This window comes from Neovison vison, chromosome X (assembly GCF_020171115.1).
Source record: "Neovison vison isolate M4711 chromosome X, ASM_NN_V1, whole genome shotgun sequence".
NCBI lineage: Eukaryota > Metazoa > Chordata > Mammalia > Carnivora > Mustelidae > Neogale > Neogale vison.
The window spans coordinates 39,000,885-39,027,024 of record NC_058105.1 but is presented as its reverse complement, the minus strand read 5'-3'; the positions used below and the strand labels follow the sequence as shown (position 1 = coordinate 39,027,024).

General features: G+C 36.4%; 1 protein-coding gene across 5 annotated transcripts in view; it reads left to right on the top strand.

The window, feature by feature from the left end:
- COL4A5 (collagen type IV alpha 5 chain) overlaps nt 1-26,140 on the top strand; it is a 221,396-nt gene that overhangs the window by 103,727 nt on the left and 91,529 nt on the right. For all 5 annotated transcript variants that reach the window (XM_044236046.1, XM_044236048.1, XM_044236047.1 and 2 more), the window contains exons 3-10: nt 3,350-3,439; nt 10,302-10,346; nt 17,210-17,254; nt 17,369-17,431; nt 19,856-19,909; nt 20,244-20,270; nt 22,299-22,379; nt 25,221-25,283. In XM_044236046.1, coding sequence (XP_044091981.1) covers nt 3,350-3,439; nt 10,302-10,346; nt 17,210-17,254; nt 17,369-17,431; nt 19,856-19,909; nt 20,244-20,270; nt 22,299-22,379; nt 25,221-25,283 — 468 coding nt within the window. The remainder of the gene's footprint in view (nt 1-3,349; nt 3,440-10,301; nt 10,347-17,209; nt 17,255-17,368; nt 17,432-19,855; nt 19,910-20,243; nt 20,271-22,298; nt 22,380-25,220; nt 25,284-26,140) is intronic.

Below are 26,140 nucleotides of genomic sequence, written 5' to 3'. Positions count from 1 at the left end.
CTTGGGGCAAAAACATTGCCCATAAGTGTTATATAATCCATTAAGGAAATTCATTCATAGAATGGATATTTTCTGGGTATTTGTTCTGTTGGTTATAAGAATGCAGTGATGGGGGGGCGCCTGGGTGGCTCAGTGGGTTAAAGCCTCTGCCTTCGGTTCAGGTCATGATCCCAGGGTCCTGGGATCGAGCCCAGCATCGGGCTCTCTGCTCAGCAGATAGCCTGCTTCCTCCTCTCTTTCTGCCTGTCTCTTTGCCTACTTGTGACCTCTGTCTGTCGAATAAATAAATAAAAAATCTTAAAAAAAAAAGAATGCAGTGTGGAAATAGCATGATCAATTAGATGAAGGGGTAATGGAAAGAGTAGAGTCAAGATTATTACAAATTTGTGGTCTACATTGTGCTCTTTGCTGGAACAGGGAAGATGGTTGAAAGATAATGACCTCAGTGTTTTTTATATTAAATTTGCTCTTGGGAAAATTACACAATTTTTCTTTGTCCCAATTCTTCATCTGTAGAATTGAAATAATGGTGGTATTTACCTCATGTTGTCACTGGGAGAATTAAATAAATAAAAACTGGGAACACTTTAGAATAGCTCGATACATGTTTGTTATCATTATTGGTGAGTTTTATGTCCCTGTGAGATATTCAAGTGGAGATATTTAAAACAGTTGGTCCTGTGAGCTTAGCTTTTAGGGGAAAAAAATGTGTGGATATTTGAGATCTCCCAGGGAAAGAGAGAGAAGGGTCAAAAAGGGAATCCAGAGTAATAGCAATATATAAGGGACAGGCAGAGAGAGAAGATTGCTCCACAGTGAAAAGTAAGAGTAGTTTTTTATTTAAATATGGGCAGGCAGCATAAGCTAGTTTTTTTTTTAAGATTTTATTTATTTATTTGACAGACAGAGATCACAAGTAGGCAGAGAGGCAGGCAGAGAGAGAGAGAGGAGGAAGCAGGCTCCCTACTTGAGCAGAGAGCCCGATGCAGGTCTCGATCCCAGGACCCTGGGATCATGACCTGAGCCGAAGGCAGAGGCTTTAATCCACTGAGCCACCCAGGTGCCCCAGGCTAGTTTTTTTTTTTTTTTTTTTAAAGTTTGGCCTTCACAAATAGACGTACTATTGCCATTTTCTATGTGAATGTTAGCAAATTATAGTAAACTGTAGATTAGTTTTAAGGACTGAATGATTGCCTTGCCACCAGTAGCAAAGGCAGGCAAATAGCAAATGTGAACCTTTCATACCATCTGTGGGAATTAGATAGAAGACCCTCCTCACCCCACCTCATGGCAGGCTTCTATAGCTTCTATTTCAGGAAACCTTCTACCTTTTAAAGGCTGGGGATTGTTCTTGAAATTCTTTTCGCTACTGTACATTAGGTGCCCTTCTCTCTTCCTTGTTATAATATTGCTCAGTCAGCTAGATAGGAACACAACATTATTTAACTGTAGTATCAGGAGATTTGGGGTATATAGTTATGTTAATACACACACAAGCTTTTTAGCACTCTCCACTTTCAATTTCTGGTTTATTCCTCTCTTATGTATAGCCCAAATAGCAGTTTTGCTTCTAAAAAAATGGCTTTCTTCAAGCATTATCCTCAAGTTTTGGCAGAGAGATGTTTTAAATACTAGTGGAGATCCCAGAATGTAGCTATGTTTTCCACTTATGGAAATCTACTTGAACTATATTTTTTCCCTCTTAGCTTCCTTTCTGACTTGCGCTTGCAATCGCATTTCTACTACCAACTCTTCCAAAGATGGACTATGTAACAATTTGAGACAATCCAGCTCTAGAAATTTTGAACCTTTTATTTTTTCCCTTTTGCTCTATTTCCCTCAAAAGAATTGATGAGGTTGATTAATACTAAATTATCATAATTATATGGCTAATTAAAATAACAAAGAAATATATTTATAGAAAATAGAGAGAAAACATGTTAACATGTCAATAGTGGGTATTGCCAAAACTATAGGAATGCTTAGACCTACCATTAATTGGCTATCATTTGATTCATTGCCTTTGTCACTGGGAGTGGAAACTGACCAGAATAGCCTCTTCATAGTACTTATATTTATTGTGAGTCATCATAACAAAGAATTATTTAATATAAAATTATCGAAGTTATCTAGACTAAACTTAGTACTTACCACACACACATCCCCCCCCCCAACACACACACACTGAGGATGTAATAAAAATCTACCCTACCTTAACCTCTAGGAGTATGTACCTCCAATGGTCCATTAGTCAGTTGCCTTATAGATATGGATGCTTTCTCTTTCTCAGGTGCTGCCTAGGCTGTCACTGTGGATAGGATCTGGTAAAAGGGTTCCTAGAATGAGGTCCAGAGCCTCTGGCCAGAGACTCAGCCTTCAAGCCTTAGAAAAGTAGAGGAACTATTTGCAGCTCTGCAGTCGGGAGCACAAGCCTTGGAGCTGTGAGCCCTCAGGGTTCTTAAACTCAATAGTGATGAGTTTGCTTTCTGTGGTTGGATCTCCTAGGGATTTCAGGGCTCACACTCTTTCCATAATTGGCTATATGCAAGTTAACTAACTGTAATATGTTGATATAATGATATATTAGTATAGATGGCAGCTCTATATGCCCACCTGTCTGTGCAGATATGCATATCAGGCAACACTGTATAGATGCTGATCAAATGTAGGAAACCTCACTAGTAGGTTGGGAGCCCTTCTGTGCTGGTGTTGATAAGTGCTGTGGTCAGAACTGAGACTTGAGTTCAGTTCAATTAGTAATTCTGAGTAGAGGAAAACAGGTAAATGTTTTTTGTTCTTCTATAATGACCATGTATTCCTTTTTGTATTAATTTTACAACTAGAAGAAATAAAAAAAAATTAATGTTCTAGAGCCCTTTTCTGGCTAATTTATCTTGTCAGCTAATGAATTTCTATTCTGGATAATCCTGCAACTGCCCTACTCTGGAGCAAATCTGAAAACTTCTCAGATGTTTTTTTTTTACACTTCTTCATCCCTGCACCATACTTATTTTATGTATCCCCTACAAACAAGTTTCCTGGATTTATTGCTGTCTTCCTTGTTAAACTCTTGATGTCAATATAGTTAAACTTTACCTCATCTCTGATATGCTTTTTAGTTTTATAAGAAAGCAAGATACTACATTATAATATATGATATAAATTCAGAATGGTTTGCGGTTTTCCACTTACATCTTGTAGGTTTTCCCATGTTAGTAGATATTATGATTTTAGTATCATTAAATCAACATTCTCTAGTCTTTTGGCTCTTTTTAATCTCAACCATACTCATGCTTGAAAATTCACAAATAACTTCATCACAAATAATATTCACTTTGTTCAATTGCAGGGGGAGAGAGGATTTCCAGGTTTGGAAGGCCATCCAGGTTTGCCTGGATTTCCAGGTCCAGAAGGGCCTCCAGGGCCTCGGGGACAAAAGGTATGTGTCAGGTTGCCAACCAGTAATACTAGAGGCATGAAGCCATCTTTAATGTGGGACTAGGTGTCAAATCAACTAAGAAGTTACTGGATTATAGCCAGAAATTAGTGTCTAAATAAAACAATAGAATAACTAAGAGTTTGTATTTTACTGTTGGTTTAAAAAACCTGAATATTACTGCCATATTCAGATGTTTTTGGAAGATGCTGTTAATTGGATGTGGTTATTGAGATCCTTAACAAAAATTAAGTTTTGTCAGGAGCTCAGCTGAGCTGGAGAGCTAAACTGCCAGGTGTCAGAGTAGCTGATTAAGAAAACAAGCCAAAATGAAAGAAACCATCAAGCCTTTTACTGTGGCAGTGTAATAAGCAAAATGTTTAACCAGCAAAAGCACCAGCTTCCCCACTGTTCCATTTTTCCCCATGAAACAGTACTGGTGAGGACCTTGCCTTTGTTGGCCAGCAGGAAGTTAAGGGCTGTGCTGTTATCTAACACTGTTTGGGCCAAGGGATTGAGGCTAGTCCGTTCTGCTGCTAAAACTGAAGTAGTTTCATTAATGAGTTAAGTAAAGGTCAAAGACAGGTTGCACACACATTTTTGGAATTGAATGACCCTGAGTGGGAAAAGTTGCCTGGAGAATACACATGAGTATAATCGATAATACAACATGTCAGTTCTCAGTAACCAGAGTACCTGGTTTTTGGAATTCTTCTCTTTCTCTGTTTAGTTTGATATGCTCAGTAGGAGGGGCTGTCTTGAATACGTGACAGTCTCTTACCAGTAATACTAGAGGCATGAAGCCATCTTTAATGTGGGACTAGGTGTCATCTTATATTGGTAAGAATGTTGAAGGCCTGACTTTTATAAAAGAAATAGTACCCCAGGGGAGACACATACACAGTGCTTGGTAGTAGGGGTCAGTGAGCCAGAAGTCCCCTCTTGTGGGTAGAGTACTTGAGTAGAATTGGAAAAATTTGTGTAGGGTGAGCACAGTTATGGGGAGTAGGAGGCCACCACTACTGAGGTCAAAATAGGCCCAGCGGCACATCCCACTTCCTTTTTCCCAGATGCTTCAGTTAATCCCATCTCAGAAAGGAGCAATATTACCTGTGAGGAGGCATTTTGTTTCTGTACTCTCAGTCCAACTGTGGGAACATCAGGTCCAGTGTAATAAGGTTGGGGTATCGGAGGTGCTAAAAAGTTCTGTGTTTAGAGAAATGTCCATTTGTTATATTCAGTGGCACAGCAGTGAGGTATTTATCTATGGAATTGAATGGTGGGTGACATACTCAGCAGTTTATCAAATTCAGACTGGTGACAGTTTCCTGGGACAGGTATAGCAGTGAATTTGGTGAGGTAGAAGTCACATAGGCTATTCTGTGGGAGAGAGAGATGAGAGGATAGATCCATGTAGCCTTTCTGACCTGTACCCAGGCTCATGGATCCAAAGGTGCTGTTGTCCTATCCCCACTGACTGCAACACAGGTAGTCGCTCCTCTACCATTAGTGAGGATAGCATCTTATGTGCATGTTAAGATAGGGAATGGGAAGAGAGCATAGCGAATATTAAGATTCGGAGAAGTTCCTGGGTTTTCTAAAAATAGTTCTTTTGGTTGATTGTCCTTTACCTTCTGTATTAGGTAGACTGGTGAACTGACAATGAAAAGGCCAGTTATGTTCATTTGCCTAGAAAGGAAAAGTAGTCTAAAAACCTTTTTTTTCCCTAATCTTATTTCACATAATAGTGGTACATTATGTTACTAGAGTTTTGAGATGAAATGGATAATCATCAGGTAGTCTTTCCAATAAAGGAGGAAATTAATTTAAATACATAAGTACTTTTAAACACTTAACTATATCAGAGCATAGATTGGGGGTGTGTGCTTGGGCATGACTTCTGAGGAGGTGACAGTACATCATGGTAGTTTTGTTAGATTCAAGAGCAGAAGGGACCTGTGCTGAATTTCCTGAGTGGAACTTTATGTATGTGAAGGAAAAAGCAAGACTCTAAATGACTGCATAGAAGTTAAGAAGATGGGACATTTAACAGAATTTCTTAGGGCTAATGAAGTGTAAAAACAGCAGAATGTTTCTTGTGTACCCAGGAGTGGCACAGAAATAGCAGAGAGATCTGAAAGAGTCAAGTGGTTGGAACTGAGCACCAAGTCAGCAGTAATCCATACATACTACTAGTGTGGGACATTTCAGTAATTCCAGCTTGGATGGGGACTGTCCCACCCTTCAACAACTTGGAGGTCCCTACGTTCTCCATAATTTAGGCACAGCATTACAAAAATGAGGTGGGGACTTCAATCAACTGAGGTTAAATTTCAGTCATGTTAGTGAAGTGTGTGCTTTGAAATAGAAATTAAGCTGAACCATAGGAAAATGAAGTGACATTTCTTGCACCTGAGTTTGCCCAGGAATAGGGGCTAAGTTTCTTGTGTACCATGCTTATTGAGAGGTAGCACTTTTAATAAAGATTTGTGGCAGCTTAAAAAAAGTTAACTACATCCGAATCCCTTTGAAATAGTGTAGCATTAACTAGAATTATTGTACAATAGTATGAGAATTTTTTAAAGGTGTGGTGGAATGCATTTTAGATTTAGAAAGTAGTCCAATATTTTACTGTGATTCCATTTTAATATCTGTGTAATGAGAAGGCTATACTGCTTTCCAAACTTTTCGGATCCTAAATTTGAAACACTTTGTGACTCTACCAATGCTGAATTTATACTTGTTATGTGATTCAGTGTTCTAGTATGTGCATATATATATTAACATATATGCCCAGTCAAAAATTTCATAGGATTGTTCTTTAATCTTTATATTCTTATATATGAAAGTAAAGATATATTAAACAAATACATAAATAGGAATGTATAGATATAATTTTCCAGAGGATTTCTGTATTCTTAAAAATAAAATTTAATAAATTTTTGATAGATAATATATTCAGTTTATTGAAAATAAATTAGCATAAGAAAGAACATAGTGAAAAATATTTCTTTTCCACCTATGAACATTAGCCACTGAGTTTTACATATCCCTAATAGGTACCAATTTCTAATACTTTCTTGTGAATATATTCAGTGTTTTTTATGGATATGCATATAGATACAAATATATACATGCACACACATGCTCATATACACACAGACACACTTTTACTTCCCTTTGTTTATAAAGTTTTAGCATAGTCAACATATTTGCCTTGGTTTTTCATGTAAAGCACATTGGAGATACCTCATTTCAGTATACACAGAACCTTCTCATTATCTTTTATAACTGCATTATATTCCCTTGTGTATGTAAACCATAATTTGTTAAGCCAGTCCGCTATTGATGATCAGTTAGATAATTTTCAGGTTTTTTTCTTCTATAAACAGTGCTACTAAGATGTACAATTTTAATACACTTCCTTTCCCCCATGAGGGGTTATCTCTTTACTAGAAATGATATTGCTAGCTCAGAGGGTACATGTATTTATGTATTTTTATGGATACTGCCAAATTGCCCCACAAGAAGTTGTATGATTTATCCTTGGCTCAGCAATATACAAGAAGAGCAGTTTCCTTATACCTTATACCTACCTGTATCATGAAATTCGGCTTTTTGTCAATCAGATAGATTAAAAATGAATGGTCTTTCAATGCTTTTAGTTTGTATTTCGCTTATTAAGAGTGAGATTAAGCTTTTTTCATAGGTCAAAGAATCAGTTGTGTTTTCTGTGAACTGTCTTCTATGACCTTTCATTTGCCCATTTTTCTATAGCATTCTTGGGGGATTTATGTGTTAATGAACTATTTATATATTAGGGTGATTACCTTTTGTCCGTGTTGTGAGTTGCAGTTATTTCCCCTAGTTTGTCATGTCTTTGCTGAGTATGTGCCTGTGTTTGTGTGTTTGTGTATGTGTGTATTTATGTGTCTCTGTGCGTTTCTCAGGGGTCCTTTGCGGCTTTTGGATTTGAGTAGGAAATGCCTTTCCCACTGAAAGATTATAAAATAATTTTCCCATTTTTTTCTTCTAGTATTTTAATAGTTTCATTTCTTCATGTAAATATCCATTTCTAATTCATTCTTGTGTATGGTTTGTTATATAGGTTCCACCTATATTTTTTTTCCAGATGTCCTCACAAATGTGTCCCAGTGTAAATTTCCCCATTGATTTGCAGTGCGGCCTTCAGTATAAACCAAATTCACATGAATATATGGACTTGTTTTTAGATGTTCCATACTCTTTCAATGATATGCTTTTTCAAATATCAGAACAAAACTATTTTAATTATTGATGTATTATGCTGTATTTTTGTATCTGACAGAGCCAGTTTCCCCTTACTGTTCATTTTTCTCTTTTTTCCAGAATGTTCCTCAGTGTCCTTGCTTGTTTATTTTTCCATATAAACTTTAGAGTTGCCTTATTCAGTTTGGAAAAATAAACCTCATGTTATTTCTATTTTTATTGTGTCACAGTTTAACTAAATTTGTTGAGAATTGACCATTTTTTTTATGTTGACTCCTATTATCCAAGAACATGGAATGTCTTTCCATTTATTTTCATCTTCCTTTTTGAACTTCAGAAATGTTTTAAGCTTTTCTTCTTACGAATCTTGTACATTTCTTATTAAGATTGTTTCTAAATATTTTACCTCTTTTTGCTATTATAAATTGCATATTTTCTTCCATTATGTTTTCTAACTGGTAGTTAATATTTAAGAAAACTATTTGTTTTCTCACATTAATTTTATATACAGTCACACAGTTATCTTTCTGATTTACCTTACTGATTATAGTAGTTTTTCCTGTAATTTTCTTTGCTTTCCTTGCATGCAATCATATTATTTGCAAATAGTGGTAGTTTTGCCTCATCCTTTCCAATTTTTATACCTCTGTTTTCCACTTATTTAACCATGTTGGTTAGGACAACCAGCACAGTATTAAGGAATCTTTGTCTTATTTCTGCCCTTAGTGGAAAGACGCAAAAAGATTCATTAAGCCTTCTGGTTGTTTTAAAATAGAATTAGATTTACTTTAATCTCCTTAGAGATGCATCTGTTGTGGAAAGAGTTGATTATTAAACTTTCTAAAAAGCAAGGTATAGTAGGCAGAATAACATCTACCCCCTAATGATGTCCATGATGTAATACCTAGGACTTGTGAATATGTTAGGTTATAGAGACAAGCAAAATTAAGATTGCAGATAGAATTAAATCTTTTATTCAGCTGGACTTAAAGAAATTATTCTGGATTATCTGGGTAGAGCCACTATAATCACAAGGGTCCTTTAAATGTGGAAGAGGGAGGCAGAAGAGTCAGTGTCCAGATTGATACAATGTTAGAAAGATTCATTCAACCATTGATGACTTTGAAGATTGAGGAGGGCCATGAGTTGAGAAATGCTGGCTTCTCTAGAAGCTGGAAAAAAGGAAATGGATTCTCCTCCTAGAACCTCCAAAAAACAACAGGGTTCTGCCACAGAGACCACTGCCATACTTCTGACTTCCAGAACTCTAAGGTTGTATTGTTTTAAGCCACTAAGTTTGTAGTAATTTATAACAGTAGCATAAGAAACTATGGAAGCCCCACATAAAACATAGAAATAGAGCTGTGCTGTTGGAAGGAAGTCTATGATGTGGGCTTCAAGGAACCTCCAGTGGAACCTCCAAGGTTATGAGTTGTGTAATTCAGAAACCACTTGTAAAGCAAGGTGTCCCAGGTTAATAAAACCTATCTAAAGCCTCAGGTGGTGGCCCACTAGCTGTATACTCCACTGAAATTCTCATCTTTTGGAGTAGAATTAGGTTTTCTTTATTCCATTAAAAAAAACTGGTGGCTCAGTGGGTTAAAGCCTCTGCCTTCGGCTTGGGTCATGATCCCAGGGTCCTGGGATCGAGCCCCACATCGGGCTCTCTGCTCTGCGGGGAGCCTACTTCCTCCTTTATCTCTGCCTGCCTCTCTGCCTACTTGTGATCTCAGTCTGTCAAGTAAATAAATAAAAATCTTAAAAAAAAACTAGTTAATAAAAACTTAATGAGGCAAAACTTAAAATTCTCAGCAATGCAATTGTAATTTAGAAATGGGTACACAGATTAACACAGAGGTGGGCAGACCTCTTTTTCATGGAGTCTACAGAAGAAATTTAGAAAGTCTATGGTTCTTTCTTTCCTGAGCTCTGCCAGTAGAAAGTGCCTTATAAAACAAAGCAAAGGTTTAAAATGGCAGACTCAAGAGCAGCACATATTTGAGCTCAGAAATGATGCTATTTGGGGCACCTGGGTGGTTCAGTCATTGTCTGCCTTTGGCTCAGGTCATGATCCCAGGGTCCTGGAATTGAGCCCAGCATCAAGCCCCACATCAGGCTCCCTCTTCCACGAGCTTGCTTCTCTGTCTTCCACTCCCTCTGCCTGTGCTTCCCCTGCCGTATGTGTGCTCTCTCTGTCAAGGAAATAAATAAAATCTTAAAAAGAAAAGAAATGATACTCTTTATTACTAGCATGGCAAGCAGATTGGCACAATATAGAAACTGCCCAGATTTTCAGCTTGTATTTGGGTTATGTGTGAATGATTTGTGGGTTATCAGTACCACTATTTCATCTTCGTTTTGTATGATTTTTAGGGTTCACTTTACAGATACAAAGTTTCTGCTACATGTCAGCAGTTTTCTTCTCAATAAGTGAAGACTTTTTTTTTTTTAATAACTTACCTCAGTGCTTTCAGTATCAATGCTTCTTTCTTAGGTATGTAAGTTTCTCACTTTCACAAAGATTCACGAAAATTTAAGTCTCATTGTTATAATGTAAAATTAGTTATTTGAGGGCTATTTTTGGAGGAACAAGAACTAAATATATTGTGTTTTTCAGGGTGATGATGGAATTCCAGGGCCACCGGGACCAAAAGGAATCAGAGTAAGTGATATTTGCTGTATATCAAAAGTTTCGTTGGTCAAAACAGAGAAAAAGCAAATGAAGTATTGTGAGACAACTGAAAAAGACTCATTAAAATGCAAAAATAGAAATACAGTCTCTAAAAAGTTAAATGTAAGACTTGGTATATGTCTACAATTAGCCTTTCTTTAGTATTTTGGTAGTTATCTATGTATCCAGATGTCTGCTTCTAATGTAAGATTTTAAATTAGTTTATGGATAAGAAATACAAAAGTGATAAATTCTAACAGTTCATCAGCTTATTAAAAACATGTATCCTACATTAAACCAGAACTTCCCAACCATGTGATCTCAGTCCTCTGGGTTCAGGGGCGCAATCACCTCAGGTTGAGTACCCTTCCTTGCGTACCATATACAAATATAATTTTCTTTGTTATCTTGAGGAGAGTCAGTTTGGAAAGATCTAATTTAAACTACTGTGTTAAAAAGTAACTCCTTTGGAAGTATACAACATTTTCTCAATTCTAAGATGTATAATTTTTCGTGTTAATGTTCTGAAAACCAGGATTTGTCTCAAAATAGAAGTGCATATTTAAGTGATTTTTCTGAAAAGCTTTTAGGTTGACATATATCTTTCATTGTGTTTCAGAATTGGGGGAAACTAGTTTAAAAATAGTCCTGGCCTTTGGAAAACCATATTTAACTTTTCTGAGCCTCAGTTTCTTCATTTGTTAAATTAGATAGTTAAACAATACAATCTCCAAGGTGCTTTTTAGCTCCAAAATTCTGTGTTCATAGATTGACAAGGCCCTTTAATACAAGTATAAAATACATGGGTGATGACATAACATATTTATTTATGTGACAAAGACAGTTAAACATTCTGATCCCTTGATCTCCAGAAATTTAGTAGCTGTACAAATTTTACATAAACATTAAAAACATTCTGTTTGCTGTATACTTCTTGACAACATATAGTTTGTTGTGCTATTCATGCCTGGTGTTTTTTAGGGAACTGGATAAACAGGAAAGAAACTCAAAACCTTGTCCATTCTTTCAATTACTATTTGAAAGTACCTGAGTAGTCTGTGTCCCTCAACTAGAACTTCAGAAGTACATAGGAATAGGTAACCCGATAGTTCCTCATCCTTGCCTCTCAGCCCATAGGCAATCTTGACATCCAAATTTTGAAAGACTTATTATGGAAAATTTTAAGCATACCCAAATGTACAGAGAATGTAGTACAGTGAACCCCATGTGCCCATCAGTCAGCTTTAAAAGTTAGCAACATCTTGACAAGTTTGTTTCATCTATACCCCACCACTATTTTGGGGAGTATTTTTAGGTAAATCCCACATGTCATTCATTCCACCAATGAATACTTCAGTATGTCTACTGATAGCCACGTGCCCAGTATACCATTATTACACCTCAAAAAAAGTAGCAGTAATTTTTCAAATATACTTTAAAACGCAGTCCTTATTAAAATTTCTATGGTAGATGCCCTTTAACAGTAGGTTTGTTCAAACCAGGATCCAATCAAGTTTCACATACTGTATTTGGTTGCTGTGTGTCTTAAGCCTCTTTTATTATGCTATTGGAGAAACTGGGTCATTTGCATTATACTTTATTCTACGTTCTGGATATGACTATTTCTTCATGATGTCATTTATTTCTTTTTATATATTTTTAAGATTGTATTTATTTGAGAGATTTGAGAGTGAATGAGTGAGAGAGAGAGAGTGCATGTGCATGTGCATGAGCGGGCGGGTGGAGGGGCAGAGGGAGAGGGAGAAGCAGACTCCCTGCTGAGCAGGTAAGGGGATGCTGGATTCTATCCCAGGACTTTGGGATAATGACTTGAGCCGAAGGCAGATGCACAACTTGCTGAGCCACCCAGGCACCCCCATGATGTCATTTTAATTGTTCGTCTGTCCCCATATTTCATGCAGACTGGAGGTTACCTTATAAGAGGTACTAGAGAACTTTCTGGGGATATAGAAAGATCTGTGTACTTAAGATTTGTGCATTATACTATACATAAATTATACTGCAAAATATGAAAGAAAATAGAAAAAGAATACTATATACATAGTGCTGCATATTTACTAATGAATTACATCTTATGGCACAAACATCTGTTATCCCACTTTTTTGATGTTAGGCTTGGTCAGTCGTCTCTGGTATATGAGCCTGATTTTGCCATCGGAATTTCCCCATCAGCTTTCATCTAATGGTTTAGTATTTATTGGTGACCATTGCCTAGATCCATGGTAGTGAGATAGTATACCAGCAACTTTGAGTGATGGTCGGGAAGGTTTTAAGAATTTGTTATCATTATAAACACATGGAATTTATGGGACCAGTCACTTATACTCATTATTCTTTTTGAAGCCAAAATTATCCTATCTTTGGTTTGTGAGAATCCGTTTAAGTTGGCCCCTGTCCTGTGTCCTTTTGAAAAAACTATATTGATCTTTGATAACTTCCTTGCTTTTTGAAACAGGACTCCTCAGGCTCATTTTGTACATTTCCTCTCCAGATCTGAAATTGGCCATGTATCTGATTCTAGGCTCTTTTTAGTAAAAAATACGATTTAGATACCATAGTCTAATGTTAGAGGTTTTCTTTGCTATGGGTAGTCAGTTATTTTGGTGTCTTTTCAGTTGACAGAATTAAGAAAAAAGTATTTTCTAAAGAGAAAAAATATCATGAGTTTATATTATTACTTCCAATTGAAACTTAAAGTGACAAGAGTTCGTATACTTTCTCTTTCCCCTGCCACCTTCCCCTCCCTTTGGTGAAAATCTCGATTCCTAATAACATTAATATAATTTATTATTTTCTTTATCCTACAATATAACTATGATACCTTCAAAATAACAATTTGCAAGTGAACAAAATAACGATTTCAATTTTAGTTGTAATGATAGAATTCTTAAGTGCCATTATTTCTTTGCTGTTCTTTTTTCCTCTTTGAATTGGCTGGTTTCACTAATAAAGTAAAGGTGAAATATCTGTTTTAAAGATACTTGAAGTAATTTTTTTCTTTGCATGGTTTATGTCAACAACCAGATATATATTAAGTTCATTGGTTCCAGTTTGGAAGGCAGCTATGCTCACCACTATACCACCAACGCCGCACACCATTGGTTCCAGTTTGTTTTCAATTTTTAATAGTTTTCTCTTTTTGCCTCTTCTTACTTGTTATTTTTAATTATTTAAAATATTTACATTGCTTTCTAATAATGGTATAGTCAGAGATGCTTCCTACCTATTCTTGCCATCCCCCCATTGTTTTTCCTCTTGCCTCTACCTTTTTCCCATTAGATGTAATTATTTTTAAATTTTTTATTTTTTAAATTTCTTTTCAGTGTACCAGAATTCATGGTTTATGCACCACATTCAGTGCTCCATGCAATATGTGCCCTTCATAATACCCAACACCAGGCTCACCTACCTTCCCACCCCCAGACCTTTCAAAACCCTCATATTATTTTTCAGAGTCTGTAGTCTCTCATGTTTCATCTCCCCCTCCAATTTCCCTCAACTCCCTTCTGCTCTGCATCTCCCCATGTCCTCCGTGTTATTTGTTATGCTCCAGAAATAAGTTAAACCATATGATAATTGACTCTCTCTGCTTGACTTATTTCACTCAGCATAATCTCTTCTAGTCCCGTCCATGTTGATAGAAAAGTTGGGTATTCATCCTTTCTGATGGAGGCATAATACTCCATAGTGTATATGGACCACATCTTCCTTATCCAGTCGTCCGTTGAAGGGCATCTTGGTTCTTTCCACAGTTTGGCAACTGTGGCCATTGCTGCTATGAACATTGGGGTACAGATGGCCCTTCTTTTCACTACATCTGTATCTTTGACATGAACAGACACTTCTCCAATGAAGACATGCAAATGGCTATCAGACACATGAAAAAATGTTCATCATCATGTCTCCAAAGGCAAAGGAAACAAAAACGAAAATGAACTTTTGGGACTTCATCAAAATCAAAATCTTCTGCACAGCCAAGGAAACAGTCAAGAAAACAAAGAGGCAACCAACGGAATGGGAGAAGATATTTGCAAATGAAAGTACAGACAAAAGGTTGATATCCAGGATCTATAAAGAACTCCTCAAACTCAACACACACAAAACAGACAATCATATCAAAAAATGGGCAGAAGATATGAACAGACACTTCTCCAATGAAGACATACAAATGGCTATCAGACACATGAAAAAATGTTCATCATCAGTAGCCATCAGGGAGATTCAAAGTAAAACCACATTGAGATATCACCTTACACCAGTTAGAATGGCCAACATTAGGAAGAGAGGAAACAACATGTGTTGGAGGGGATGTGGAGAAAGGGGAACCCTCTTCCACTGTTGGTGGGAATGCAAGTTGGTGCAGCCTCTTTGGAGCCTCAGTGTGGAGATTCCTCAAGAAATTAAAAATAGAACTTCCCTATGACCCTGAAATTGCACTCCTGGGTATTTACCCCAAGGATACGGATGTCGTGAAAAGAAGGGCCATTTGTACCCCAATGTTTATAGCAGCAATGGCCACGGTCGCCAAACTATGGAAAGAACCAAGATGCCCTTCAACGGATGAATGGATAAGGAAGATGTGGTCCATATACACTATGGAGTATTATGCCTCCATCAGAAAGGATGAATACCCAACTTTTGTAGCAACATGGACGGGACTGGAAGAGATTATGCTGAGTGAAATAAGTCAAGCAGAGAGAGTCAATTATCATATGGTTTCACTTATTTGTGGAGCATAACAAAGAGCATGGAGGACATGGGGAGATAGAGAGGAGAAGGGAGTTGGGGTAAATTGGAAGGGGAGGTGAACCATGAGAGACTATGGACTCTGAAAAACAATCTGAGGGTTTTGAAGGGGCGGGGGTTGGGAGGTTGGGGTACCAGGTGGTGGGTATTATAAAGGGCACGGATTGCATGGAGCACTGGGTGTGGTGCAAAAATAATGAATACTGTTATGCTGAAAATAAAAAATAAATTAAAAAAAATGTTCATCATCACTAGCCATCAGGGAGATTCAAATCAAAACCACATTGAGCTGTGCCCTCTATAATGGAGCACTGGGTGTGGTGAAAAAATAATGAAAGGATTTTTTTCTTGCAAAAAAAAAAAAAACCACATTGAGATACCACCTTACACTAGTTAGAATGGCCAAAATTAATGAGACAGTAAACTATGTGTGTTGGAGAGGATGTGGAGAAAGGGTAACCCTCTTACACTGTTGGTGGGAATGGAAGTTGGTGCAGCCACTTTGGAAAACAGTGTGGAGATTCCTTAAGAAATTAAAAATAGAGGGACGCCTGGGTGGCGCAGTTGGTTGGACGACTGCCTTTGGCTCAGGGCGTGATCCTGGAGTCCCGGGATCGAGTCCCACATCGGGCTCCCAGCTCCATGGGGAGTCTGCTTCGCTCTCTGACCTTCTCCTCGCTCATGCTCTCTCTCACTGTCTCTCTCTCTCAAATAAATAAATAAAATCTTTAAAAAAAAAAAGAAATTAAAAATAGAGCTTCCCTATGACCCTGCAGTTGCACTACTGGGTATTTACCCCAAAGATAGATGTAGTTATTTTGATTATTTTTTTATTATCTTTTCACTGTTTAGTGTCTCCACCCTTATAAAAGTGTTGCATATTATATATTGCTACTTACACTTTGTTTCTTTTACTTAACATTGTGTCCTGGAGACTACTACATATTTCAGTGCACAGAAATCTTTCTTATTCTTTTTAAGGGCTGCATAGGTTTACATTATGTGGATGTGCCATAATTTATTTAGTCATGCCCCTGTTGTTCCTAGTGTTTAGCGATAATTATGGTTATATGGTGATTTCTTTTAATTATTTTTATTAACATATATTATATGTTACAGGCTGTGTCCGTCAGGGGTTCAGGTCTGTGAATCATCAGGCTTACACATTTCACAGCACTCACCATAGCCATTTCTCTCTCTCTCTCTCTCTTTTTTTTTAAGATGTTATTTATTTATTTATTTGAGAGGGAGGGAGAGAGACTAAGAGGGACAGAGAATGCATCCATGAGCAGGGGGAAGGAGAAGCAGACTCCCCAGTGAGCAGGGAGCCCAACGTGGGGCTCAATCCCAGGACTTGAGGATCATGTCCTGAGCTAAAGGCAAATGCCCAACCTAGTGAGCCACCCAGGTACCCCTATGTCGTATTTCTTAAACTTTAGTTATAACAATTCTGTAATCAGTAAACTTGAAATTCAGATTTTGTTTCATAATTTCTAGTGTACCTTTGGATAGGTTCTTAGAAGTGGGTTGCTTTAAAAGGTAAAACTGTGTAATTTTGCTAGCTACTTCAAATTTCTCTCCATGATATTTGAATCCCATTAGCTGTGTGTAAGAGCACCTCTTTCACAGAGTCTCACCTACAAAGAATATTGCCGAACTTGTATTTTTGCCAATTCTGACAGGGAAATTTGAAGAATTTTTGGAGCGATCACACTGATGTTTGCAGGAGCAGATATATTTGCCACTTACCCATCCTCTGCTAAATTCAGTATTCATCACAAACCAGGGACAACTACTTTATCTTTTAGGAAAGACATTTATTCCATGAATTTGCCCATTCCTGCTAAGTGCAATGAAGACAGTGGTCCCTCAAATAGGAGTTTTTTTTCTATAGTTTCCAGGGAAGAGACTTTAAAATACATGTAGGAGGGTTTTTTATTTTCTTTATAGAAAGCGAGTGGTAATTATCAATGAGACACATTTGTCCATTGCTATTCTAAATGTACTTTTTGTAACTCCCTTAGGTAGGATATAATTTTATTCTTACTGATTGTTTTTTGATTCAAGGAATTTCTTTCTTATTATAGGGTCCTCCTGGACTTCCTGGATTTCCAGGGACACCAGGTCTTCCTGTAAGTAGAATTTGGCTTTTTAATTGAAAAGTCCTTCAAAAGTACTCTAAGAAATATTATATATTTCTTATATATATTATATATTTCTTATATATATTATAACCCTTTTCAAAGGGAATGCCAGGCCATGATGGGGCCCCAGGACCTCAAGGTATCCCTGGATGCAATGGAACCAAGGTGAGATTTTTTTTTTTCAACCTAATCTTAGGCAATATGCTTGATAATAATAGATTTTAAAGTTTAAGGAAATCAGTATGAAGAATATTAGAGATATTTTAGCTTCATGTCTAAGACATATATAGGATATATTTTGTGTTAAAATTTTCAATATATTGAAAGAGCAATAATTCTTTAGACATGGATAGTCAGCTGAGATATTACATTAGATTAAAGATTATTTACTGAATCCTATTTTGACTTTAGTGTAAAGTAGGATGAGAGTTAAAAAGGAATTAGGGTATATAAGTTTCAAATATTATGTTAGTTGTTAAGAGTAATACTTAATGAATGTCATTCATTACCTTTGCCTTTTTTAAAACTAGGTACATTGTAACCCTAACTAACCCTAACTCTAACTTAAGAAAAAATCCTAAAAATCTACCTATAATACAGGACATTAACTTTTACTATAAACTATTAGTATGAAAATGGAAACTCTTCTCCATCAGCTAAAATGATGAATTTAGTATTTAAAAATAATAAAACCTTACAAATGAAAAACATTTTTCCAACCCACTTTTCTTACCTTTCATCAACTGTTTGAATTTATTATAAGATGATAGCAAGGATGAAAAATGAGAAAAATTAGCTTTTTTGACAGATTGTTTATTATAGCCTCTGTTCTTATTCCCTCACTTTTCTCATTTTCCTGTCTACAAATGCAATGTTTTTATTTTCTGTATATCCTTTTGGCATTTTCCATTCTGCACATGATATTCTGTGGAGTTGTTCATGAAATATCCTCGATCCTTCTAACTTAATGGCATGTGTCAGATGTTGTATTAGGGTACATACTTAAAATACCTTGAACAAACTGTTTTGTATTATGAAGACTGTATTTTGTGATAATTGTTGCAATATATACGTGAAGGCAATAAAATTATTTTTACCTCCAATATTGCTCCAGGTCACTGTGACCTTTGCCAACAACATTTTTGGGGCCTGGGGATTTGTGAGGCTTACATTAGTTCTTTTTTTTAAATTAAATTTATTTATTTTCAGCATAACAGTATTCATTATTTTTTCACCACACCCAGTGCTCCATGCAATCCGTGCCCTCTATAATATCCACCACCTGGTACCCCACCCTCCCACCCCCCCGCCACTTCAAACCCCTCAGATTGTTTTACAGAGTCCATAGTCTTTCATGATTCACCTCCCCTTCCAATTTCCCCCAACTCCCTCATTTCAGCTGGGGCAGCCTTACAGTGACAGGACTAACGTGGAGTAGTTTGCATGGAACATTGCTTTTAAAGTGTGTTACATTCTTGTGTCTATTCTGGTTATTTGTTTATTTGCCAGCATGCCTTGAGCAACAAAAAGACCACTAGCCAAAGACCAATGTATCCACAATGCATATAGTCTACTATATGATGAAAGGGATCTTTTCTTTTTTTTTTATAAAGCAGCACCTTAGCAGATCTCATGATTAGTTTATGTGTGAGGCCCCCTATTATGTGAGCAACAAAATTTTAAGTTGAATTTATTATGTATACTTTCAGATTAATATTTTTAAATATTTCTTACTATGAAACTAATAGAATGAGCCCTAGAAATGGAATCAGAATATATGGGTTCTTTTGTTTTCTGTCTTCTAAACTTGATGTACAGGTCTCTGGGCCAGTTTTTTACATATGTAAAAAGTGATGGAGAGAGGAGTACTGGACAAAGTAACTCAAAGGCCCACAGCTGTAATAATCTTACTCTTTTAAGCCTTTGAGAAGGATGTGTCTAGGATTACTATAGCATGTAGACATTAGAAACGAGGTTGCATTGGGGTTCTTCTACAGCAATTTTACTTTTGTTTTCCAAACCAAGTGTCCATATTAGTACTTTACAATGGTGAGTGAGAAAAATCGGGTACCTAGAAAACATAATGACCTGCAATTGCCAGAACAATTGCTGTTATTGTCCTTTTAGTGATATTAATGGCATTCTTTCTTACCATCTTTTCCTCTTTACAAAAATAATTTGAAATAGCTTACAATAAAAGAAAAATGCAATAGGGCAGTTAAAATAAGAATCTATATAATGCATGGGCAGGAAATTGAGATAAATCATTAACTATTAAATGTGATGATGGCCAGGAGTCTTTGGTGTGATCATCTCAAAATGGATTTGTCAGAAGGAAATGACTGGGGTAGAAGATTTTTTCTTTATTTCAGATTAGGATTGATGAGTAGGGATAAAAGTATCTTAGAAAGCTGAACTGATATGGACAGTTGATATTGAAGTAATTTGAAAGGGAAGAATAATAAGTTTTTGGCAACCTGGCATGTTTCAGAATGACTTTTACAGGAATCTTTTCAACAACTTATTGTTTGTTGGTATAGTTATGCTTTGTTTCTTGTTCTTCCATGCTCTTTTATTTTTACCTCCTAGGGAGAACGTGGATTTCCAGGAAGTCCCGGTTTTCCTGGTTTACAGGGTCCTCCAGTAAGTTATACAATTTGAGATTATAATGAACACAGGAATTGACAGAAGCAGAAGTGTAGAAAGTGAGCTCAGTCCATTCGTGTGGAGCATTGAAAACTAGTAAACTATAAAAAGATTCTTTTTAAAAAGGAGTTGGTGATACAGCTCTGTGCTGGATAAAAGCAAGGATTCTGATGTATTTTACATAAATGTCATCTTTATGTATCCTAAGATACTGTTTACTTAGAATGACCCTACAGTAATCTATTTAATTGACTCTATTTGGAAAGCAGTGTGTTCTTTTGCTCGCACCCCTCTCATATATATAAAATAATCCTTATCTTTTTAATAATAGGGACCTCCTGGGATCCCAGGTATGAAGGTAAGCATCTCATACTAGGAAAGTAAACATTTTGAATAAGATATTCAGAAAGCTTGCAGCTTCAATCAGATAATGTCTCTTGACTTCTGCTTAAAAGAGATGTTTCTACAAATTGTGTGGTTACCTACAAGCCCTCCTTAAGTAATCTCCTTTGTTCCATGGAAGTATCTTCTGTGTGCTGATATACTTGTAAATGTGTATATCAGACTCAATTTTCTTTTCTTCTTTTTTAAAAAAAAGATTTTATTTGAGAGAGAGATGGAGCATGAGCAGGGGTAGGGGCAGAGGGAAAGGGAAAAGCAGACTCACCTCTGAGCGGGGAGCCCAACACCAGGCTTGATCATAGTACCCTGGGATCATGACCTGAGCTGAAGGCAGACACTTAACTGAGCCAGCCAGGCGCCCCTCAAGTTTCTTCTCTGATACTTTCAGTTCCCATCACATTTTGGTGCAGTTAACCATCTGCTCCCTCTAGAAATGCTCTTTTTCCCTGACTTCTGTGACACTATCCTTTCATGATATTTCTCCTATATCTCTTTGGTCATCACAGTCTGCTATAGGAGCTCATTCTATTCTATGTAGCAGGTATCAGGACACAGTTCTGACCCCTTTTTCTCTTCTATGCCTAGCAATATTGTTAAAACTCATGGTATTGTTTACTCTATAGCTACTGAATACCTACATTTATATCTCTAGACTTTTCTTATGCATTAGATGCATGTATTAAACTGCCTCCCTGACATCTCTACTCAGATATCTCTGAGACATTCAAATTAACATGTTCAAAGTTAACCCAGACCCCTGAAACCTGAAAGTTAGTATTTACATCTTCTACTCCTTCACACACCTCCTCATTCCATTCTATCACTAAATACTGTTAATTTTGCCTATAAAATGTATCTTTAATTCATCTACTTGTCTCCATCTTCAGTGCTACCACACTAACCATATTGTCTCATCTGGACTATTATAATAGCTTCTTCTTAATTAGTCGGTTTTTTCCCCACTACTATCCCTCACCTCACAGCTTGACTTATTCTAGATTAAATACTCAAGAATGACCCTTTAAAAACATAAACCAGTAATTTAATCTCACTGCTTATAAACTTTCAAGGGCTTCCCACTGCATCTGAGATACAGTCCATATTCTTTTTCAAGGCCTGTAAGACCTGCATGTTCTGGACCCTGCTTACCTTTCCAGACTTGTCTTTAAACCACTTTTCCCTTGGCTCACTGATCACACTGGTCTGCATGAAGTCATTTGAATGTACCAAGCTCTTCATTTTGGGGGACCTTTGTAGATGCTACTTCAACTACCTAATACTCTTAACCCATTTTTACCTGGCTGACTCTTGATTATCCTTTAGATCTCAGCCTCCATGTTGCCTTCATGGATTGCCCTTTTTCAACTACCCAAACTAATTCTTCCACTATATCTTTTTTTTAAATGAAATATATTTAATGTGAAACACTGTATAAATTTAAGGTATATAACATGTTAATTTGATACATTTATATATTATGGTTGCCATTATAACAATAATTAGTGCCTCTATCATGTCACATAATTATCACTTCTTTTCAGTTCTCCACTTTCTTTATCATGTACCATGTTATTTTTCTCCATAGCCTTTAACTGAACCTTTTGTTGTCTTGTTTACATGTTATGATCTGCATTTCAAAGCCAGTACATTGATATCACCATGAGGACAGAGGTCTTGTTTATCTCCTTCACTACAGAGTATTCAGAGCCTAACAGTTCTTGGAAAATAGTAATAATTAATAAACGTTTTTTAGTGAATGAGTAACTGAAGGTACTACAGGATTTTAATAAATCGGTTGTACTTCAGTGTATTATGGCCACTTCCCCATTTCCCTTTAAAGGGTAAATTTATTCATGTTAATTACTGAGATAGCCTAATCTTCAGAACATTTATATGACAGATTTAGTTTTCAGATTTTTTTTTGTGCTCTTGCCCGTTTTCATGTGTCAGAACTGTTACAGCTTCCACTGATGATTTCTTTCAGGGAGAACCAGGCAGTATAATTATGTCATCACTGCCAGGACCAAAGGGTAATCCAGGATATCCAGGTCCTCCTGGAATACAAGTAAGTATCCAGTGATTTTCTTCTTTTCTTTATTAACTAAATCAGATCACAGTGTCACTTTTTTTCCCTTCAGTCTTTAGTTCCCTCCACTTTAGTTCCGGAAATTATCTGAAGTTTGATAGACATTGCATGTACCTCATACCTGAAAATAAAAGTAATCTGGACCAGGGAGAATTTTATAAAGGATTGCTTTGTTCTTTTATCTTTCTATCCAGTTTCCATGGAAATTTTTGTTTTGGGGTTTGGCAGCCGAAAGACACTTCTGTATTCTTTTTCTTCTGCTGTGAGGATCAGTACGTGGTAGGAGTAGCCCTGATAACTGCAAATGGTCTGATTAAAAATAAAAATTGTAGGACTCTCATTTAAGATATTAGAAGACATCATTTGTAACACTGTTAGTTATGTATAACATATGAACATATTTTGAAGGCTGAAGGAATAAAATTTATGCATGCTGAACATCAAATATAATCTTTTATTTATTTATTTGACAGAAAGAGACACAGCAAGAGAGGGAACAGAAGTAGGGGGAGTAGGAGAGAGAGAAGCAGGCTTCCCCTGGAGCAGGGAGCCCGACCTGCAGCTTGATCCCAGGACACTGGGATCATGACCTGAGCTGAAGGCAGATGCTCAGGAACTGAACCACCCAGGCGCCCCCATCAAGTATAATCTTAAGAAAAAAACTTATGCTAGCCTATCGATAATATGCATAAAGAGAGCAATATCTTTTGAATATTTATAGATCAGGTAGTCAATTTCTTGAGGTTTATATTTCACAAAGATTGATCCCTTTGCCAAAAAATATCAGTACTTTCTAATATTTATTAGTGAGATACAGTGTTGGGAATTTTTTCATTAACTACCAACTCATTCCATGCTTGACAAAACCCATCCATGTACTCCTAAGTAGTATCAATCTTGCCCTTTATCCCTTATAATCTTTAGTTATATAATATTTGAAAATGCAGCAGAATACATACAAAATATATGTATGTTATGAAGCATAGCTACCAAATGAACATCTATGAATCCAAAATAACATTTAAGAATGAGAACATTTCAAATAATTTTGAATCAACTTGAGGTTTCCTTGACAGTCACAGCCTTCTGCTTTCTACCAAGACAGAAGTACCATTTTGAGTTTTTTGTTGCTCCTTAAAGATAGTTTTGTCATAAATACATGTATCTCTAGAGTGTTTAATTTTCCTTTTAAAATAACATAAAATTTATATAGTTTTCTGTAACTTTTTCTATTTGATATATATTTTTTTTAACTTTATGTTTTCAGTATTCCAGAATCCATTGTTTATGCACCACACCCAGTGCTCCATGCAATACATGCCCTCCTTAATAATCACCAGCAGGTTCACCTATCCCCCACCCCCATCCTCTCCAAAACCCTCAGTTTGTTTCCCAGAGTCCACAGTCTCTCATGGTTCATCTCCCCCTCCAATCTGATATATTAAGATATATCCGTATTATTGTATGTGACTGTAGTTATTTCAGTTTCACTTCCATATGATATTCCATTGTGTGAACATACTACAGTTTGTTTCTCTGATCTCCTATTATTAAATATTCGGTTGTTCAGGAATTTTTTTTAAATTACAAAATAATCCAGGATTTATACCTAGATATGAAATTGCTGGAGTTCACTGAAGTCAAATTTTCAACTTTTTACGACGCCAAATTGTGTTCCACAAGAGTTGCATCATTCCCTTATTTGTTGTCCCAGTTATTCTCACTTCCTTGTCTTTAATCTTATTTATTTTTTTATTTAATTTCATTAATTTGAAGTTAAAAAGATGTTTTATTCTAGTATAATTAACATACAGTGTTATATTCATTCCAGGTGTACAATATAATGATTCCACAATTCTGTATTTATCACAATAAGTGTACTCTTCATCTGTTTCACTTATTTCACCCAGTCCCTCATCTGTGCCCTCTCTGGCACCATCAGTTTGTTCTCTTTAAGAATCTGTTCTTTTTTTATTGTCTCTTTAATTTGTCTGTTTGATTAAATTCTTAATTTGAATTACACATAATGACTGAAATCCTGTAGTATTTATCTTTCTCTAACTCATTTTACTTAGCACTATACCCTCTAGATCTATCCATGTTGTTAGAGCAAATGGCAAGATCTCATTCTTTTTTATGCCTGAGTAATCCAGTGTGTGTGTGTGCATGTGTGCATGCACGTGCACAGCACATCTTTATCCATTCAGCTATGGTTGGACATTGAGTTACTTCCATGTCTTGGCTATTATAAATAATGCTGCAATAAACATAGGGGTGCATATACATTTTCAGATTAGTGTTTTCATTTTCTTTGGGTAAATACATAGTTATTTTTTACTTTAAAATAGAGAAGCCACCTGAAAACTGGTAGTCCTTCTCTTCCCATTTCTGGCATAAAAGCCCACTAAACACCCATCTTTATCATTTTATTTTGTAAAACTTCCTTATGTGTGTTTGTACTCTATTTGTTATCTGCCACTGTAAAAGTAAAAAGTTTTCTAAAACTTTTTGTAAAAGCTCTAGCCATTCTTTTTAGTTGAAATTCTTTTTTTCCCCCCAATTTATTTATTTTCAGAAAAACAGTATTCATTATTTTTTCACCACACCCAGTGCTCCATGCAAGCTGTGCCCTCTATAGTTACTTAATCCTTTTATTCTTATACATTTTAAAATTCTGCTTATAATACTGCAGAATTGTAGAATTCTATAACCAAATTCTGGCAATTACTTAAGTTAAAATTTCATTCATTTAGTTCTTTGCTTGATACAGAGAGAGGGTTTTTTTTTTTTTCATCTTTTTCTTTACTTCCTTTATAACAGGGCCCAGCTGGTCCCATTGGTTTACCAGGGCCAATTGGTCCCCCAGGACCACCAGGTTTGATGGTAAGCTTGCTTCTGTAATTTTATCTTTCCTACTTAAAAAAAAAATTCTCTCAGGAATAGTAATATTATTTCTACTACTTGAAAGTATAATGCATTTTCAATGTTTACAATCTATATTTTTTAATTTACTTTTATTTTTTAAAGATTTTATTCACCCATTTGACAGAGAAAGATCATAATTAGGCAGAGAGGCAGGCAGAGAGAGGGGGAGAAGCAGGCTCCCCACTGGGCAGAGAGCCCGATGAGGGGCTTGATCCCAGGACTCTGGGATTATGACCTGAGCCAAAGGCAGACACGTAACCGACTGAGCCACCCAGACACCCTATTTTTATTTTTTAAATATTATTTATTTACTTGAGAGAGAGAGAGAGAGAGCATGAATGCACAAGCTGGGGGAGGGGCAGAAAGAGAAGGAGAAGCAAACCTCCCCCTGAGCAGGGAGCCAACCAGGGGCTCGATCCTGGGAGTCCAAGATCATGACTTGAGCTGAAGGCAGTTGCTTAATGGACTGAGCCACCAGGTGCCCCTAAACATTTTTTTTTAATTTACACAATATTTTACAATGCTATGGTAAACGATATACATGCTAAGTAATAGTTTCATTTAATAGATGGGGAAAAATGAGGTACATAAAAGGAAAGATTTTAAATAAAATATTTCATTGGTTACCTCTTGATGTGTCAGTGTTGAAGCTGATTCTAGCCATTGCATTAAGTCTTCGAGGGCAGTTCTCTAGTCACTTGATGAAATGTGATTCTTCAAACTGCATTTTTCTGTTTAAGAGGAACAAAAATGGGTATTCAGAAAAAAAAATATTGGCTCTCATTTCTGAGGGGCCTGTGACAAAACAGTAGAGT